This window comes from Diabrotica virgifera, chromosome 5 (genome assembly GCF_917563875.1).
Source record: "Diabrotica virgifera virgifera chromosome 5, PGI_DIABVI_V3a".
In the NCBI taxonomy this organism is placed as follows: domain Eukaryota; kingdom Metazoa; phylum Arthropoda; class Insecta; order Coleoptera; family Chrysomelidae; genus Diabrotica; species Diabrotica virgifera.
Genome location: NC_065447.1, coordinates 165,196,975 through 165,213,235, shown reverse-complemented (window position 1 = coordinate 165,213,235; position 16,261 = coordinate 165,196,975). Strand labels below are relative to the sequence as shown.

Sequence of the window (16,261 nt, the reverse complement as noted above, 5' to 3'; positions counted from 1 at the left end):
TGTTGCCAAGCTACAATGTAACTTAGTAACTGTCAATTCCGATAAATAATTTGCCAATTATCATTTTTTTCGACAATGTTCAGCATTCAGCAATTATCTATCACTTAAAAAAAAAACTTAAAATTCATGTCGAAATAAATGATAATTCGCAAATTATTTATTGGAATTAACCGTTAATAAGCTACATTGTAGCTTAGCAACACTAGATTATTGTTATGATTTCGAATTTAGTGCAAAAATTTATAGAGATTTACGTAAAATTGGCTACAAAATTTAGCAGGTTTTGAAAAACTTGTTTTAAAACAAGCAAAACTTTTTGTCAAGAATGATATTTTTCGCTAAAATTGAAAATAAAAAAAGTTTTTCCTCTTGGGCACTCCATCCGTGCACACACTGTAAAAATCAGATGTCGAGTACTCCTTCCTTTTCCGAAGCCGTGCTGAGATTCTTCTATTAAATATATTGGCAGGAACGGTCGTTAGTGCAATACCCCCATAATTTTCGCAATTTCTTGCATATCCTTTCTTAAACAGTGGTACTATTATAATTATATCTGTTTTCCAATCCGATGGTATTTCCTTTACTGTGATTATTTCATTTAGTAATTCTCGGAATTTTTCTTTTTAATTTTCACTCATGTACTTAACATTTCAGCTGTGATTTCATCTTGGCCTGGAGATTTTCCCAATTTTAATTTGTCAATAGCTTCAGTAATTTCCTCTTTTGTTATTTGTTGCATTTCCTCTCTATTTTCGATCATGTCTTCCTCTCCTTTTTTGTTGATATTGTTTCCATTCTGTTAGATCTTCAAAGTGCTGCTTCCATCTTTGCATTATTTCTCTTTCTATAGTTAATATATTTCCTTTTTTATCTCTTATATTTCTTAATCTAGGTGCGTTCTTTTGTCTTAGTTATTTCAATGTGCCATACAATTTTTGGTTATTAAAATAGTTTTCATTCATTTTGTGTCCAAAATCTTCCCAGGACTTCTTTTTTGCCGTTTTAATTTCTTGTTTAACGTCGTTTCTGACTATTTTGTATTTTTCGTAATCGTCCTCCTGTAGTTTTCGTAATGGTTTTTAAATCTTTTTCCAAACCTTCATGTTCACTCGCAAATAACTCAAAAGTATTAACTTGGTGAAAAAACGCTGCAGAATAAAAGTTACGTAGAATTAGCCAGTTTATCCATTTCCGGACTTATTTTGCAAGTAAATTTTCACCCCCGAGAAGGGGTAAAACTCACCTTTAGGCAAAAGCGCACATCGGCACAATATCACTTTTTTCTTTGACATGTTAGCTATGCGTATGCCAAATTTCATGTCAATGCAAGCGGTTCTTTAAAATTCGGAGCAAAAACCGTGAATAAATGGACCATAATCAGTAATGAAACCAAAATAAAACGACAACATATACTTTATTATAATACTAACAATCAGAAAAAAGTTACTTTAAAAGCAATATTTTTAAATGTTTAAAATGTGCATGGTTGATTATTGGTTATCGTAACAATAATAAAATATGACAGGAATGTATACCTATACAGCTATGTACAGAAATCGATATAATTTTTACAATTATTTTTAAAGTTTCTACAATTATTGCAGTAAATATCTTTAAATACTTTTCATGGTAGTATTTACGCCTTGCCTGCGACAGGAGCTCCACCCTTTGGCGCGTTTTTATCTGTACTTTGCTCTTTTTCAAGTTGACGACCAAGGTATTCCCAATTGTGGACCATCAATTTTTGGACTGCCAACAGAGCTTCATATCGTACATTGGGATCTTCGTGGGCTAAGAGTTGCATAACTAATTGCTTTCCTCCCAACTGCTCGATTATGCTACGAAAAAAGTAAAAATGATGAAGTTGTGAAAATAAAAACATTTATGCATTCGTGTCATAGTTACCGTGCTTTAATAATATACAGTGCGCTAGAATAAGTCTAATCCTCCATATTAACTTATTTGTTTTTAGCACATAAGCAAAACGCTCGGATACGTCGATTTTTAAGATAACACTGGTAAACACACAATTTGCTGCCGGAATTTTTTTTACCGTTTCTAGGTAATTTGGGTCTGCTGAATCCAAAAATGCCACCAGATTTGCTCCATAAGATCGTTTTCAGAAAATTCGAAATCAGATCACATATCTAACATATAGGGTAATTTAACGCAGCACCACCTACCTATATGATGTAGTGCTCCTACCCATCAAATAAACAAAATACGAATAAAAATAAGATATTTTTATTGTATAACAATATACTTACAAAAATCATTACATACAGTCCGTCTAATTTACTTACCGTTGCACGTTATTATCTACGTTAGAGATCTAAGTTGACATTGTTGCCCAATTACAAAAAATTCTTGAATTCATTTTGAATCAAATACGTCACACATTTTTTGCGGAAGTGGATTATACAGCAAAACAAATTAATATTCAATGTAAATAAATAAAAACTTTAGAAATAGAAAACAATAATTAATTTATAATCTTACATTAAGGTACATAATAAAAACAGTAAATATAATGAAACAAATACTTATAGTAAAGAATATAAACAAATATGAAGTGTCATCACCGTCAAATAAATGTTACCAATTTATGCCAAAATATCACCTTCGTTCGATTATAGTTACAGTGTATTCCGAACAAATGTGCTTCATACAAACGCTTTATAATCCATTTATACAAATTAAATGAAACATATTATTGTGTATTTCTTTGAGTTAACATTAATAGAAATCTTTAAATATTATTTTTACGCGTATATATTAAAATATGTCTAGTGGCTGTAATGCCAGTGTACTCGGCAAAGTGATTCTAAAAAACACACCTACCGCCTAAATATTTCGTGTTGGTATCATGTGACGTCACGGGCTATGACGCGGATGACGTGCAACGGTAAGTAAATTAGATTGAGTATATATCTGCCAAAAAAACATAACTTTTCATCTAACCTAACCGGCATCCCAGGACAAATCTGTTATTCAGAGTCACCTAAAAACTTCCTTTTCTATGATTTTCTTGCAATGGCTTTAAAAGGACGGTCCCTTTGAAGACTTCAGCAGTAATCCTCTATCATGTGAGTGTCCCATCTCCCCTGATACTTCTCTTCCATCGTTTTGATATCTTGGTGGAAGCGTTTCCCTTTTTCCTCACTAAGGTCACCAAGATTTTCTGGGAAACGGTCTAAGTGGCTGTGGAGGTAATGAATTTTAATACTCATATGACAACCGTGTTTGTTAAAATTCTTGAGCCTTTCTTCCACTATATCCCGGTAATTTTCCGATTTATTGTTTCCAAGAAAATTTTTCACAACTTTCACAAAAAAACATCATGCATTACATTCAATTTCAGTCATCGATTCTGTAAAATGCGAATATTTTATAAGTTCATATCTGAGGCCCATCAAATATTCCGACTTTCAATTTTTCTTTACTTAATGCAGGGAATTTGCTGGACAAGTATTCAAAACAAGGACGATTCTGGTCTAGGGCCTTTACAAATTGTTTCATCAGCCCTAGTTTAATATGTAACGGAGGTAATATTATTTTCTCTCGGTCGACCAATGCTTCGTTACCTACGGTAGTTTTCCTTAATCTAAAGCATCTCTAGAACTCCATTTTCTTCTATTTCAGTGCTGGTCCTTAGCCCTGCTATCACAAAGACACAGGAAACAAGGATATTTTGTATAGCCACCTTGTCCCAGGAAAAAGTTCACCATTTTAAAATCAACACAGATCGCCCACTGATGTTGATCATAATTGATGTTTTTTAGCACCAGCGATATTGTTTTATGTTCTTCTTTCATTTTTGTAGAGTGCCCAATTGGTATACTTCCATATTTGTTGCCATTATGTAGAAGGGAAGGACACACTTTAAACTTCGTTTGTAACTGTCGATAAAAAGACGCCAGTGATCTGGTGTCTACTCCGATACACTTATTTTTCTATAACAGTCCTTTAATATTGTTACAAAATACCATATCATCTTGCTGAGAAAAAAAAGGCAAAAGTTATAGTGCAGCTATAGTGGTGGAATATACAGAAATGTAAGAATATTCTGTTTGTTACATTCTGTTTGATGAGTATGTTATATCTCAAAAAAACTAAAGCTGATACAAAGAAAAGGTTTGTATTTTTGGAATCAGCACAAATGAATTAACCAAAATCAGTTGATTTTTTTTCGGCAGCAAGACAAAAATGTTTTTTTGTTGGGCTGTGTAATCATAGTATATTATAGCATCAATGTTTTGAATTTTACCCGATCCCTCTTCAGGTGATAGTCATAACTTTGATTTTTTTTTGTATGAGAAAGTACATCACGTGACACCTCATTTAAAAGCTTGTGAAATACTTTTTACAAAAATGTATAATACTTGCGCAAAATTTCGGTCCAATGCTTTTTTTAAATGCATTCATTTTTTTAATCCTGAGAAAACTAATAAGAATTTTTGAAACATTTAAACGCAGAATGAAAGATTATATTATTACCGAGGGCCGAAAGTTACTAAAAACTTCTATAACGTTTATTTTAGTAAGTTACAGGGGTGAAAACGAAGAAAAAATTTAGATTTTTGGTCCTCGGTAATAATGTAATCTTTCGTTCTGCGTTTAAATTTTTCAAAAAGACTCATTAGTTTTCTCAGGATTCGAAAAAAATGAATGCATTTAAAAAGCATTGGACCAAAATTCTGCCCAAGTATTATACATTTTTGTAATCAGTATTTCAAAAGCTTTTAAATGAAGTACTTTCCTATGATGAAGAGGGATGCGTCACCTGAAGAGGGATCGCGTAAAGTTCGAAACTATAATGCTATAATATACTATGATTATTTTAAAAATCGACCTGTCCGAGCGTTTCGCTTATGTGCTAAAAATAAATGAGTTAAGATGGGGGGCAACACTTACCCCAGCGCAATGTATATTGATTTTACACAAAAATCAGAAAAATATTTCTACTCCAATTGATAATATTTAAATGTTCACTCAAATCACAGCGTAAATATCAAAAAAGGAATTATCAAATCATTATAATATGATAGCAAAAAACCTACTGATTGTCGTCATATTTATAAACAAGGAATTCCACATTATAGAAGAGAGAAAACAATACAACTACTCTGGGCTAATTAACAAAATACAAGGAAAAGTTATTTACCAGCAATTTTATTGCTGGAATCGAATCTTATTATTGTATGTATTAATAATATAGGTATGCAAACTGCGCAGATAGTGTGCTACTTTTTTATAAACAAAATGGCGCCCGAAAATCGTGTTTTTTTCAATTTTTGCTCCATAACTCCAAAGATTTTAACTTTACACCAAAAATACCCAAATAAAAATTCACCGCAATTAAATTCTGCATAGAGAGGTGTTTTCCCGATTCATTTTGACGAAAACTTTCCCCGAAAAAGGCGGGTTTTTCCAACTAAAATTTTAGATAAGTAATTGTTAATCAATAATTAAATAACTTGGTAATGTAAAAGCCCTTTTCACATAGATTATAATTCCACAATCCGATGGAAATTGAATGAACAGTTTAGCAACAATTGAATTGTTAATTAAAAATTTACGTTCGCTATAATAACGACAATAATTATGATGCATAAGAATAACTATGATTTTTTCATAAAAAGACACTATACCTATCTAATGTACTTTACAGAATTGAAATTGGACTATTTAAGCGGCCTCAGGAATATTTTAAAATTATAAAGAATTTTTTGGTTTATAAACAAATAGAATATCTCAGGAAATATTAAACTAAATTAAAATGTGAAAACGGCATTCGAAAAACAGTGGCAGGACGCTTCTTTTAAAAGAAAAATCGTGTAATTGTGACGAGTGGTTCCTGAGATACAACCGGTGAAAGTTGACCGGACTTTACGGCAAAGATATAAACAATAGGATCATAATTTTTAAACCATCACCTTTTTATTTTTGTCCTCTTTCTCCACACCAATTTTCATATCTTTAAACGACTCATAACATATATTATTATAATAAAAACTATCGATAATACGTGTGAAAATTGCCAAAAATAGCAAAATTCCTATCAAAAATTAGGTTGGAGAAAATGTAACCCTCAAAGTTCAAAATCGGTATACGTTAAAAAAATGCATTTTCTCGGCTTCCCATGCAGCAATTTCCTTCATTCTTTTTTTGTTTACAAGTAACTCGAGTAGAGACATCGAACTAATGCATTATTAAATGTCAAACTTGCTTTTGTTTTGTTATAATAGATTAATTTATTTTGTAAGAACAGAAAACTACATATGTTTTCCAGTTGTAGGCTTTTTTTTAGATAAACTTACTACAAGTGTACCTTTTAAAGTTAAAAACATAAATATTCTCATTTGAAAGCTGTATAATTATTTAAACAGTTTTTATTTAAACAAATTAAAATTTTGTGTTATAATAAATAAATTAATTTATTATAACAAAACAAAAGCAAGTCTGACATTTAATAATGCGTTAGTTCGATGGTTGTACTCGAGTTACTTGTGAACAAAAAAAGAATGAAGGAAATTGCTTCATGGGAAGCCGAGAAAATGCATTTTTTTTAACGTATACCGATTTTGAACTTTGAGGGTTACAGTTTCTCCAACCTAATTTTTGATTGGAATTTTGCTATTTTTGGCAATTTTCACACGTATTATCGATAGTTTTTATTATAATAATATATGTTACGAGTAGTTTAAAGATATGAAAATTGGTATGGAGAAAGAGGACAAAAATAAAAAGGTGATGGTTTGAAAATTATGATCCTACTGTTTATATCTTTGCCGTAAATTCCGGTCAACTTTGACCGATTGTATCTCAGGAACTGCTCATCATAATTAAAAGTTTTTTCTTTTAAAAGAAGCGTCCTGCCGCTGTTTTTTGAATACCGCTTTCACAATTTAATTTAGTTTAATATTTCCCGAGATATTCTATTTGTTTATAAGCCAAAAAATTCTTTATAATTTTAAAATATTCCTGAGGCCGCTTAAATAGTCCAATTTCAATTCTGTAAAGTACATTAGATAGGTATAGTGTCTTTTTATGAAAAAATCATAGTTATTCTTATGCATCATAATTATTGTCGTTATTATAGCGAACGTAAATTTTTAATTACCAATTCAATTGTTGCTAAACTGTTCATTCAGTTTCCATCTGCTTCTGGAATTATAATCTATACGAAAAGGGCTTTTACATTACCAAGCTATTTAATTATTGATTAACAATTACTTATCTAAAATTTTAGTTGAAAATTAAAGATTTTGTTGGAAAAACCCGCTTTTTCCGGGGAAAGTTTTCGTCGAAGTGAATCGGGAAAAACACGTTTCTATGCAGAATTTAATTGCGGTGATTTTTTATTTGAGTGTTTTTGGTATAAAGTTAAAATCTTTGGAGTTATAAAGCAAAAATTGAAAAACACACGATTTTCGGGTGCCATTTTGTTTATAAAAAAAGTAGCACACTATCTGCGGACTTTGCATACCTATATTATTAATATATACAATCATAAGATTCGATTCCAGCAATAAAATTGCTGGTAAATAACTTTTCCTAAAAATGGCCTATTCTCCGATAATCAGCCCAGACTAAACACCCACAAGAAGGGACTCAAGGATGACGACAATACCACATGTAAAGGGCTTATCAGAATAACACACTCAGATATATTCTATCTAAAACCAAAACCACAACTGCATCTAGAAAATACTCTGTGAATGCAACAATGTCTATGTGGGAGAAACTGTTATGCTGAAGTCGCAATTTTAATCTCCGATAACGACGATAACCTACAGCGAATGGCACAGATTTTCAATACAGTGGCGAAGAAACTAGCTACAGCATGAAAATATCAACAGCTAAGACCAAATCCCTGGTAGTGTCAAGGGAGCCCGTAAGATGCAAAATAGTAATTAACAACGAACTAATTGAACAAGTCTCGAGATTCTAATATCTGGGAGTCGAAATGTGTAGTTATGGAGATGTTAAAGAGAGCGTCCGAAAGCATGCAAATAAAGCCAATTACGGGTCAGGATATGTGAGGGATGTCATCTGGAGAAATAAAGATATGAGGCTGGAAGGGAAAGTATGCATATACAAATCATCTGTAAGACCGATCATGACGTACGCGTTAGAAACAAGATGTGACACAGCAGAAAGCAAGAGGAAACTGAAAACATCAGAAATGAGAACGTTGAGGTCAATAACTGGGAAAACACTAAGACAGAATACTGAAAGATAGAATAAAAGATCTCTGTAACATATAAGACATAGTACGGTTGGGAAGACAGAGAAGACGAGAGTGGAATTAGACAAGGCGAAATCGGCGGGTTCGAAGGGAAAAATATTCCCATGAGATTTTTTTGCATAATCACATTCGTGAGATATCCCAGAATAAGGTTCAAGAAGTCGCCCACGTGAAAAGTGGGCCAATTTTTTTTTAACAATTTTTTTTTAATCAAATTGCAAGAATTATTATTTTTTGCCCGAACAATTTTTTCTTTAATTTTTTGGACCATTCTGGACAAAAAAAGTATCTTATAATTTTTCTCTAAAGTTGATCGTTTTCGACTTATAAACAATTTAAAATTGAAAAAAACGAAAAATGGCGATTTTCAAGGCTTAATAACTCGGTTAAAATTTATTATTATGAAAGTCAATATATGACTAAATTAAAGTTTATTGATTTCTTCAGGATCATGTAGCGGCGACTTTAAACTTTGATTTAGTCACTTTCTGACTTTCATAATAATAATTTTTAACCGAGTTATTAAGTCTTAAAAATGGCCATTTTCGCGTTTTTCAAATTTTAAATTGCTTATAACTCGAAAAAGATCAACTTTAGAGAAAAATTATAAGAAAGCTTTTTTGTCCAGAATGGTCCAAAAAACCTAAAAAAATAGACCGGGCCAAAAATATTGATTTTTTGCAATTTGATTAAAAAAAAATTGTTAAAAAAAAATTGGCCCACTTTTCACGTGGGCGACTTCTTGAACCTTATTCTGGGATGTCTCACGAATGTGATTATGCAAAAATATCTCATGGGAATATTTTTCCCAACGAGCCCGCCGTTTCCGCCTTTTCTAAATGAGCATGTGGCGAGAATGGACGGCGAGAGAATAGCCCGTATAGCCAGAGATTCAAAGCCAACAGGCAAGAAACCAATAGGAAGGCCCTTTAAAAGGTGGTGAGACAGCTGGCAGTCAACATCACAGCTACGAATACAAGCTCAAAATCGGTTAAGAACAGGTCAAGAGGCCTAATATAAGAAGAAAAAGAAGAAGAAGACGAAAAAGAGAAACCGTAAGACCACTAAGAGTCAGGATAAACGAGCATGAAACATACACAAAAAATGGGAACTTCGATAAATCCCAGATATGCAAACATGCCTGGGACAATGAACAGAGGCCACAGTTAAAAGATGCATCATAGACCAGTAAGGATCTGCGAAAAAACGTCTATTTTTGGATGTGAGAGGTGGCATTCGGATTTTTGCAGATAATTGACTTATGCTCCTTCTCAAATATGCCCGGAACATTAATAAAAAAATTAAAATATTTAAAAATTTCGAAAAACATCGATTTTTTTCTGCTTTCTTTGCTTATAACTTTAAAACGATTCGTTTTGGAACAAAGTCGTACAGAAATAAAATAAAGATAATTGAATTTTGTATGATATACGACTGATAAAAAATGTCTTAAGGTATTACCTTTTCTGCAATATAGCAATAAATACAAAATAAGGGGGCAAAATAAGTCTGTTGTTATTCAATATTTTTTAACCACTTTGGTGGCACTTATAACCTTAGTAATTCGCTTAGGAAATTATTTGTAACATACTTAAATCGTGTACCAAATTTCATTAAAATCGACCTAATAAATTTTGCATAATAAATTTGCAATCCAAATGTTTTTAAAAAAGTTCAAATTTTTTAAAATCTTTCTGAACAAAAAGTAGACCATTTAGAAGTTGGCTAATTTTTTTACATATAAAGAGGTGCTCTACCTATCTAATACACTTTAAAGAATTAAAATCGGATTATTTAAGGGGCCTCAGCAATGTTTTAAATTTATAAACAATTTTTTGGCTTATAAACAAATAGCTTTGTTTAATAATAAAAAAATTAATTTTTAGCAATGCAAATAATTAAAACCAGTATACTTTGACTTAAACTTTCAAATGCTGTCAGCAGAATTGCTATTTTATTTTTTAATCAAACGTTATTCGCGTTCAAAAATTGCAATTTCTCGATTTTTTGAAAGTTCCACCGCGTTTATCTCGAAAACTATGCATCCTACGAAAAAACTTGTAAGAACATTTTTTGCTTAGAATTACCCAAGAAATACAAAAAATTTTTATTTTGCGAAAAATCGATGTTACGTAATTCCTCAACTTCTTTGTTTATAACAATCTTATCGACATCCGGATCAATTGTTACCCAAAAAATTCGTGTTCTACGGGTCAAAATAAATAAAAAAAAAAAATTGGGTAAGTCCAACTAAATAAAGGAGCCCGTAGCACCCCCTCCTGGCCACAGCACTAATTTGTTTATAAGCCAAAAAATTGTTTATAACTTTAAAACATTGCTGAGGCTGCTTAAATAATCCGATTTCAATTCTGTAAAGTGCATTAGATAGATGGAGTACTTCTTTATATGTAAAAAAATTGACAAATCTTTGTATGTTCTAGTTTTTGTTGTGCAAGATTTTAAAAAATTTTAATTTAAAAAAAAAAGTATTATTATACAAAACTATTATACAAAATCTAGTAAGTCAATTTTAATGAAATTTGGTGTACGGTTTTAGCACATTACAAAAATTTTCTAAGCGAATTAGGAAGGTTCCAAGTGTAACCTAAGTGATGGAAAATCATTGAATAAGGACAGGCTTGTTCTGCCCCCTTATTTTATATTTATTGCTATTTTGAAGCCAGGGTGATAAATTAAGACATTTTTAACCAATCGCATCTGATAGAAAATTTAATTATATTTGTTTTATTCCTATACGACTTTGTTCTAAAATGAATAGTTTTTAAGTGATAAGCAAAAAAAGTAGAAAAAAAAACGAAATTTTTTGAAATTTTTAAATATTTTATTTTTTTTATTAATTTTCCGGGCATATTTGAGAAGGAGCATAAATCAATTATTTTTAACGAAGTTATCACCTAACTTTATCCGCAAAAATCTGAATGCCACCTCTCACATCCACCTAAAAACAGATCCTTACTGGTCTATCAATAATCATGAAGGAAACAGACATGAGAAAGAGATAATGGTCTAACAAATGGTAAAGTTACAAAAAACCAATCCTAAGTCTTTTCTGTTATATCTACCGATACCTCGAATAGGCTGGCTTGTACACTGAAGTTTATAGAGTATGAAGTTATGGTTAAAACTCCGTTCCAGCCAGAAATTTGAATTCCAAGCGTAGCAGTTAAAATCTCAAGTGGGCCTGTGAGTTTGAATTGGTAGTCACGAGTATATGAAGTCAGTCGATAGATGTATAAATAATAGATATATAAATATTGGCAAAAGGTATCATTTTAAAGTCTTCTACTTTAAAATGTATAATATATGTCTGAATTGCCGATATAAATGAGTCAGATTAAATAAATTATTAGAAGAATTTTTTACTAAGCAACAACATTTTTGTTTAATTCATTAATATTTTTTGTATTTTGACAACGGCATCCGATTTGGACCACAATCGGATTTGGACCACAATGGATAAAAATGCCACAAGAAAATAGCTTCAGAACAGTCGATAGATGAGAAAAACAGTCTCATCCATCGCATGCAACTGTGCTTACATAAAACAGTACTTTCATTTGTAACAAGGCCACCTATAGGCTAAGTCGACAGCTCTTACCTTGCTTGAGCACATATTAAATATTTGCTACAACAGAAAAAATCGATATTATTTTCGTTTTTGATAGCTTTAGATAGAAAAATTCCCAAAAAACGTAAAAGATATTGTTTACAGTAAAAAAATCGATATTATTTTTCTTCTAATAACAATTTCTAGACTTATGGTAACTCTAGATATAAAAATTTACAAAAAAAGAACGAAACAACTAGGATTTGATAGTCAACGAATTGAAGAATACTTACTGTTTGCCGCGAGGATAATGGCGAACATACTCTCCAATATCGAAACTAGCTACGCTCAATACCAAGGGGTCCTTGCTGGTTTCTAACAAATGAATGAGAATACGGAGTAATTCGTAGTTTTTCTCGTTGAGGCGTTGCGCATTTTCCCGCCAGAACTTGCTCTTGTGTACTGGAGACCATTCCAAACGTCCAGATTTGACCTTGAAAAATAAGATTTTATTAATTTGCTCACTTGCGTATTTGGGAATTGACGATACAGTATTTATTTCAAATTTAGTAGGTACGAGTTTTTTATTCAGACTGAATTTTTACAATCAAACTTTCCCTGTATATCTTTAGTGAACCGTTATCTGGAATTCCCCTGACCGGTGTGGAACCCAGATAGGCGTAGCTTCAGCCTGACTATTGTCGAACTCTTTACCAGACGGGTTTGGTAAACACTATAACAGTCCGAAGGTCAACGACCACCCCTTAATTTTTTTGTGTTAAGACAATAACTATATTACGACCCCAGTATAAGCGTTTTGTCTAATAAATTCGTTAAATTCATATTTGTTTATCGAAGATCGTAAGTTCTCACAAATCTTTCGTATTACGTGATTTATTCTTGATTCTCACGAATAGTCGAATGTATAATCTGTTTCTACACAGAATGTGACGTAATTATTTTTAAGTGTATCAGCGGTGTTTGCCGAGAGGTTCACCGCCAAAAAACATCAAAGTCATAGATCTTTCAGTAAATTGTTTTTACCGAGAGAAAGTCGGGGGTTTTATCTATTTAGAGTTGGAATATCGATAAGAGCTTTTTGAGTGTGTTTATATAATGTAACAAGTGTCCTTATTGCTGACTTAAGCATTTTTGATGGGAGCAGGCCTGAGTTGCGATTGTAGCTGATTTGGCACTTTCCATGGAAAGAATGGGTGGAGTGAAATATTGAGGTCTCTTTGTGTATTCTTTTCATTGATTGGATGAGCTGTTTTTGGTATACGCCAAAGGGATTACCCTGGTGCGTAATTTGCAACTTCTTATTGGTTAGGATTTGATTAATTGAGTGTTTTGGATCTGATGTTGGTAGAATGGGAGGTAACTTCTTTTTTTTGAAAGAGGGAACCCAAGTTTGAGGAGATCGGTCAAGTTAGTTCTGTTAGAGAGTTCCATCTGGGCCGTCTTCAAGTTTACTTCAGGAAAGAGAGAGAGAGAGAGAGAGAGAGAGAGAGAGATAGAGATAGAGAGAGAGATAGAGGAGTGAGAGAGGAGAGAGGATGAGAGAGAGGAGAGGGAGAGAGAGGAGAGAGGAGAGAGAGAGAGAGAGAGGCGAGAGAGAGAGGAGGAGAGAGAGAGGAGAGAGAGAGAGAGAGAGAGAGGAGGAGAGAGAGAGAGAGAGAGAGAGAGAGAGGAGAGAGAGGAGAGAGAGAGCGAGAGAGGAGAGAGGCGGCAGAGGAGGAGAGAGAGAGAGAGAGAGAGAAGACGAGAGAGAGAGAGCGAGAGAGAGAGAGAGAGAGAGAGAGAGCGACGAGAGACGAGAGAGAGAGAGAGCGAGAGCGAGAGCGAGAGGAGAGTCGAGAGGCGATCCGAGAGCCTATCGACAAGTCTAAGCTCTTGCGGTTGCCTCGGGGCCGCGATATGCGGCTACCGGCAAAAGTAGCAAGGCAGTTCCAGCTAAGTTTTGCAAGTGTATTGCAGAAGTTTTTTGTGATTAGTTAGTGTTGGTCCCATCATGGTCTAAGCAAGTCGTGGACCACCGCGTTTTCGCCGTTTCAAGCGAACGCGATGTCCTTGTACCACTGTTGGTACCACCGTTCTTTACAAGCAAGTAAAAGTTAAGAAGTTTTTGTGTTTTCAACACCCTAGTTAAAGCACGGAGTTGCTTTCATTTTAGTATTTTTGATCCAGTTTAATGAACTAGATAACAAGATTTTTTTAAATATTTTTGTTCGAGTACCTAAGTGCTAATTGATTTAGACAATGCTGAATTTTTCTATAAATTTTTTTATGAACTATTGGTTTCATCAAATATGTAGGTACTGTTGCTGTATCTATTAATATTGTGGAATGACTTTTGTGCAGTGAAATCGCGCCTTGGGCAACCACAGGAAGACTCAAGGACAATGATTACAAGGTATTTTTTTTATGTAGAACTTTTCTTTCATTTATTTAATTGGTAATCTCGATCTCAATCTGTAACACCGTGAGATCGCAGATTCATCATTTCATCATATATATTGTATATTTTTTATTTGACTGTTTTTTGTTTTATCTTGATTTATCTATCTTTCCTTTATTTCTATTTTTTGTAAAATTTTTGGTTCTCTTTAGGTAACCAGTGGCGCCCAATATTTTATTTTAATTTAACATCCTTATTTTGTTTTTTCTATTTTTTTTAAGCTAATAAGAGTATACTATAACATCCCTTAAGAATCCATTTTTCTTAGATCTCTGAGACTAGAGCGACCGTGGCCATGTTCTTCATTGTGTAACATCCCCTTATATGACATATCAACATCTTGTCAAAATTCTATTACCTTTTCATGTTATAACACCTCCATAGTCGACACTCCTTGTTGCCATATTCTACATTTGAAAAAATATATAGGGAATAATAAGATTTTTTTAACATGCCTGACATGCCATTCCTGTTATAGAGGGCATTTCATTGGGTAGAATAAGTGACGAGTTTATATGACGTCATTAATATATTTGGAGAGATTGTAAATAGTAACTGATGTCTATCATAATATTGGAGGTTAAATATAAATTTCAAATTATATTTTATTTATTTAGTTTATGTTTTAACAGTGGGAAAACAAGAAGAGACAGAGTGAGAAATACAGACATTATAGAGCAATGCAAAATTTAAGATATTGTAAGATGGGGAAGGCGGCGCAAGAGGATGTGGTACAACCATGTAAGACGAACGGATGAGAATAGACTCCCAAAAATTGCCCCTAGAAAACAACCCGCCCCGGTTCAAGACCCCTCGGAAGACCACCTAAAAGATGGAGGGATAGTTGGCAATCTACCTCCCAGGAAATTAACCAGAGGCAGCTTCAGAATTAAACAGATCGAAAGATCTCCAAGAAGTAAAAGAAGAAGAGAAGATGCTTTAACAACAGTTTATTTTTTAAACCTTTCCCTTCCCTATCTTTGATTGGTCGATTAGATTCATAAGAGTTTTGTTGTATGGTAGGTTTAGGCGTTAATTTTAGAAATGTTGCTGGCTAAATGGACACAACTCCCATTGGCCATAAAAGAAGAAAAAAAAATAAACAAACAAAAATTTTACATAACCTTCTATATTACAACATGACTTTGACACGTATATTACAGATAGTTATCTTTGTTTCACATTCTTAAGGAAAAAGAGAAACAGCGTAGCCGGTAGCTGTTTTCTTAAATACATATTATGTTTTCTATTTGGCAACAGTGCTTTCCTGCTAAACCTAACGGTAGCTAAAAAACTAACATATGAGGGAAAATTTGTTGAATTTGTTTGTCATCAAGTTTGTACTAGTGATACCATGGATCGACTTTATTTACAGAGATATAATGCAAATGTCATTCTCTCTTAGGGTGTTTGGTAAAGAATGGGCCATAGCTTAACCTTAGATTCCTGAGCTTAAAATAGGCCGACTTAAGCTAACTTACCTTAGTACTAAAGTTGATAATAACCGAACTACACGGTGTCAAAGTTAAAGCTCTATTTTATTCATTTTTTAATATTTCGTGACAGATATGGGATAACAAAGCGAAATTTGGTAGGCGGGGGTTTTTTGAGACGAAAAATGTAAATTCGCCACCAAAAAAGCCTTATTTAATACGTTTCATTTTTTCTATCCCTCTTTCTACATACTTTTTGACTCAAAACTTTTATTCTCTTAATATTTTTACTTAAAAAAAGGTATAGATACTACCCGAAAAATAAACTAGACACCATAATATTTGTATAAGTTCTCATATTTATGTCATTGCATCGCAAATTCTATTTTAAGGAATTTGCGATACATTTTTTAAAATTATTATGGTTTTAAGTTTATTTTTCGGGTGCAACTCCAATGATATTATGCAAAAAAAGATGTTGTACCTCAGATTAAAATGCGTTTATCTCGAAAACCGTTGAGTTTAGCGAGATGCTTTATTATGTGTTTAAA

General features: G+C 32.7%; 1 protein-coding gene across 3 annotated transcripts in view; it reads right to left on the bottom strand.

Annotated features, from left to right (window-relative positions):
* Positions 1 to 1,397: 1,397 nt before the first annotated feature.
* Positions 1,398 to 16,261, bottom strand: part of LOC114341213 (V-type proton ATPase subunit H) — a 97,598-nt gene continuing 82,734 nt past the window's right edge. For all 3 annotated transcript variants that reach the window (XM_028292008.2, XM_028292014.2, XM_028292021.2), the window contains 2 exons: positions 12,113 to 12,312; positions 1,398 to 1,838 (listed from right to left, as the gene is read on the bottom strand). In XM_028292008.2, the coding sequence (XP_028147809.2) occupies positions 1,637 to 1,838; positions 12,113 to 12,312 (402 nt within the window). In that variant the 3' untranslated portion in view covers positions 1,398 to 1,636. The remainder of the gene's footprint in view (positions 1,839 to 12,112; positions 12,313 to 16,261) is intronic.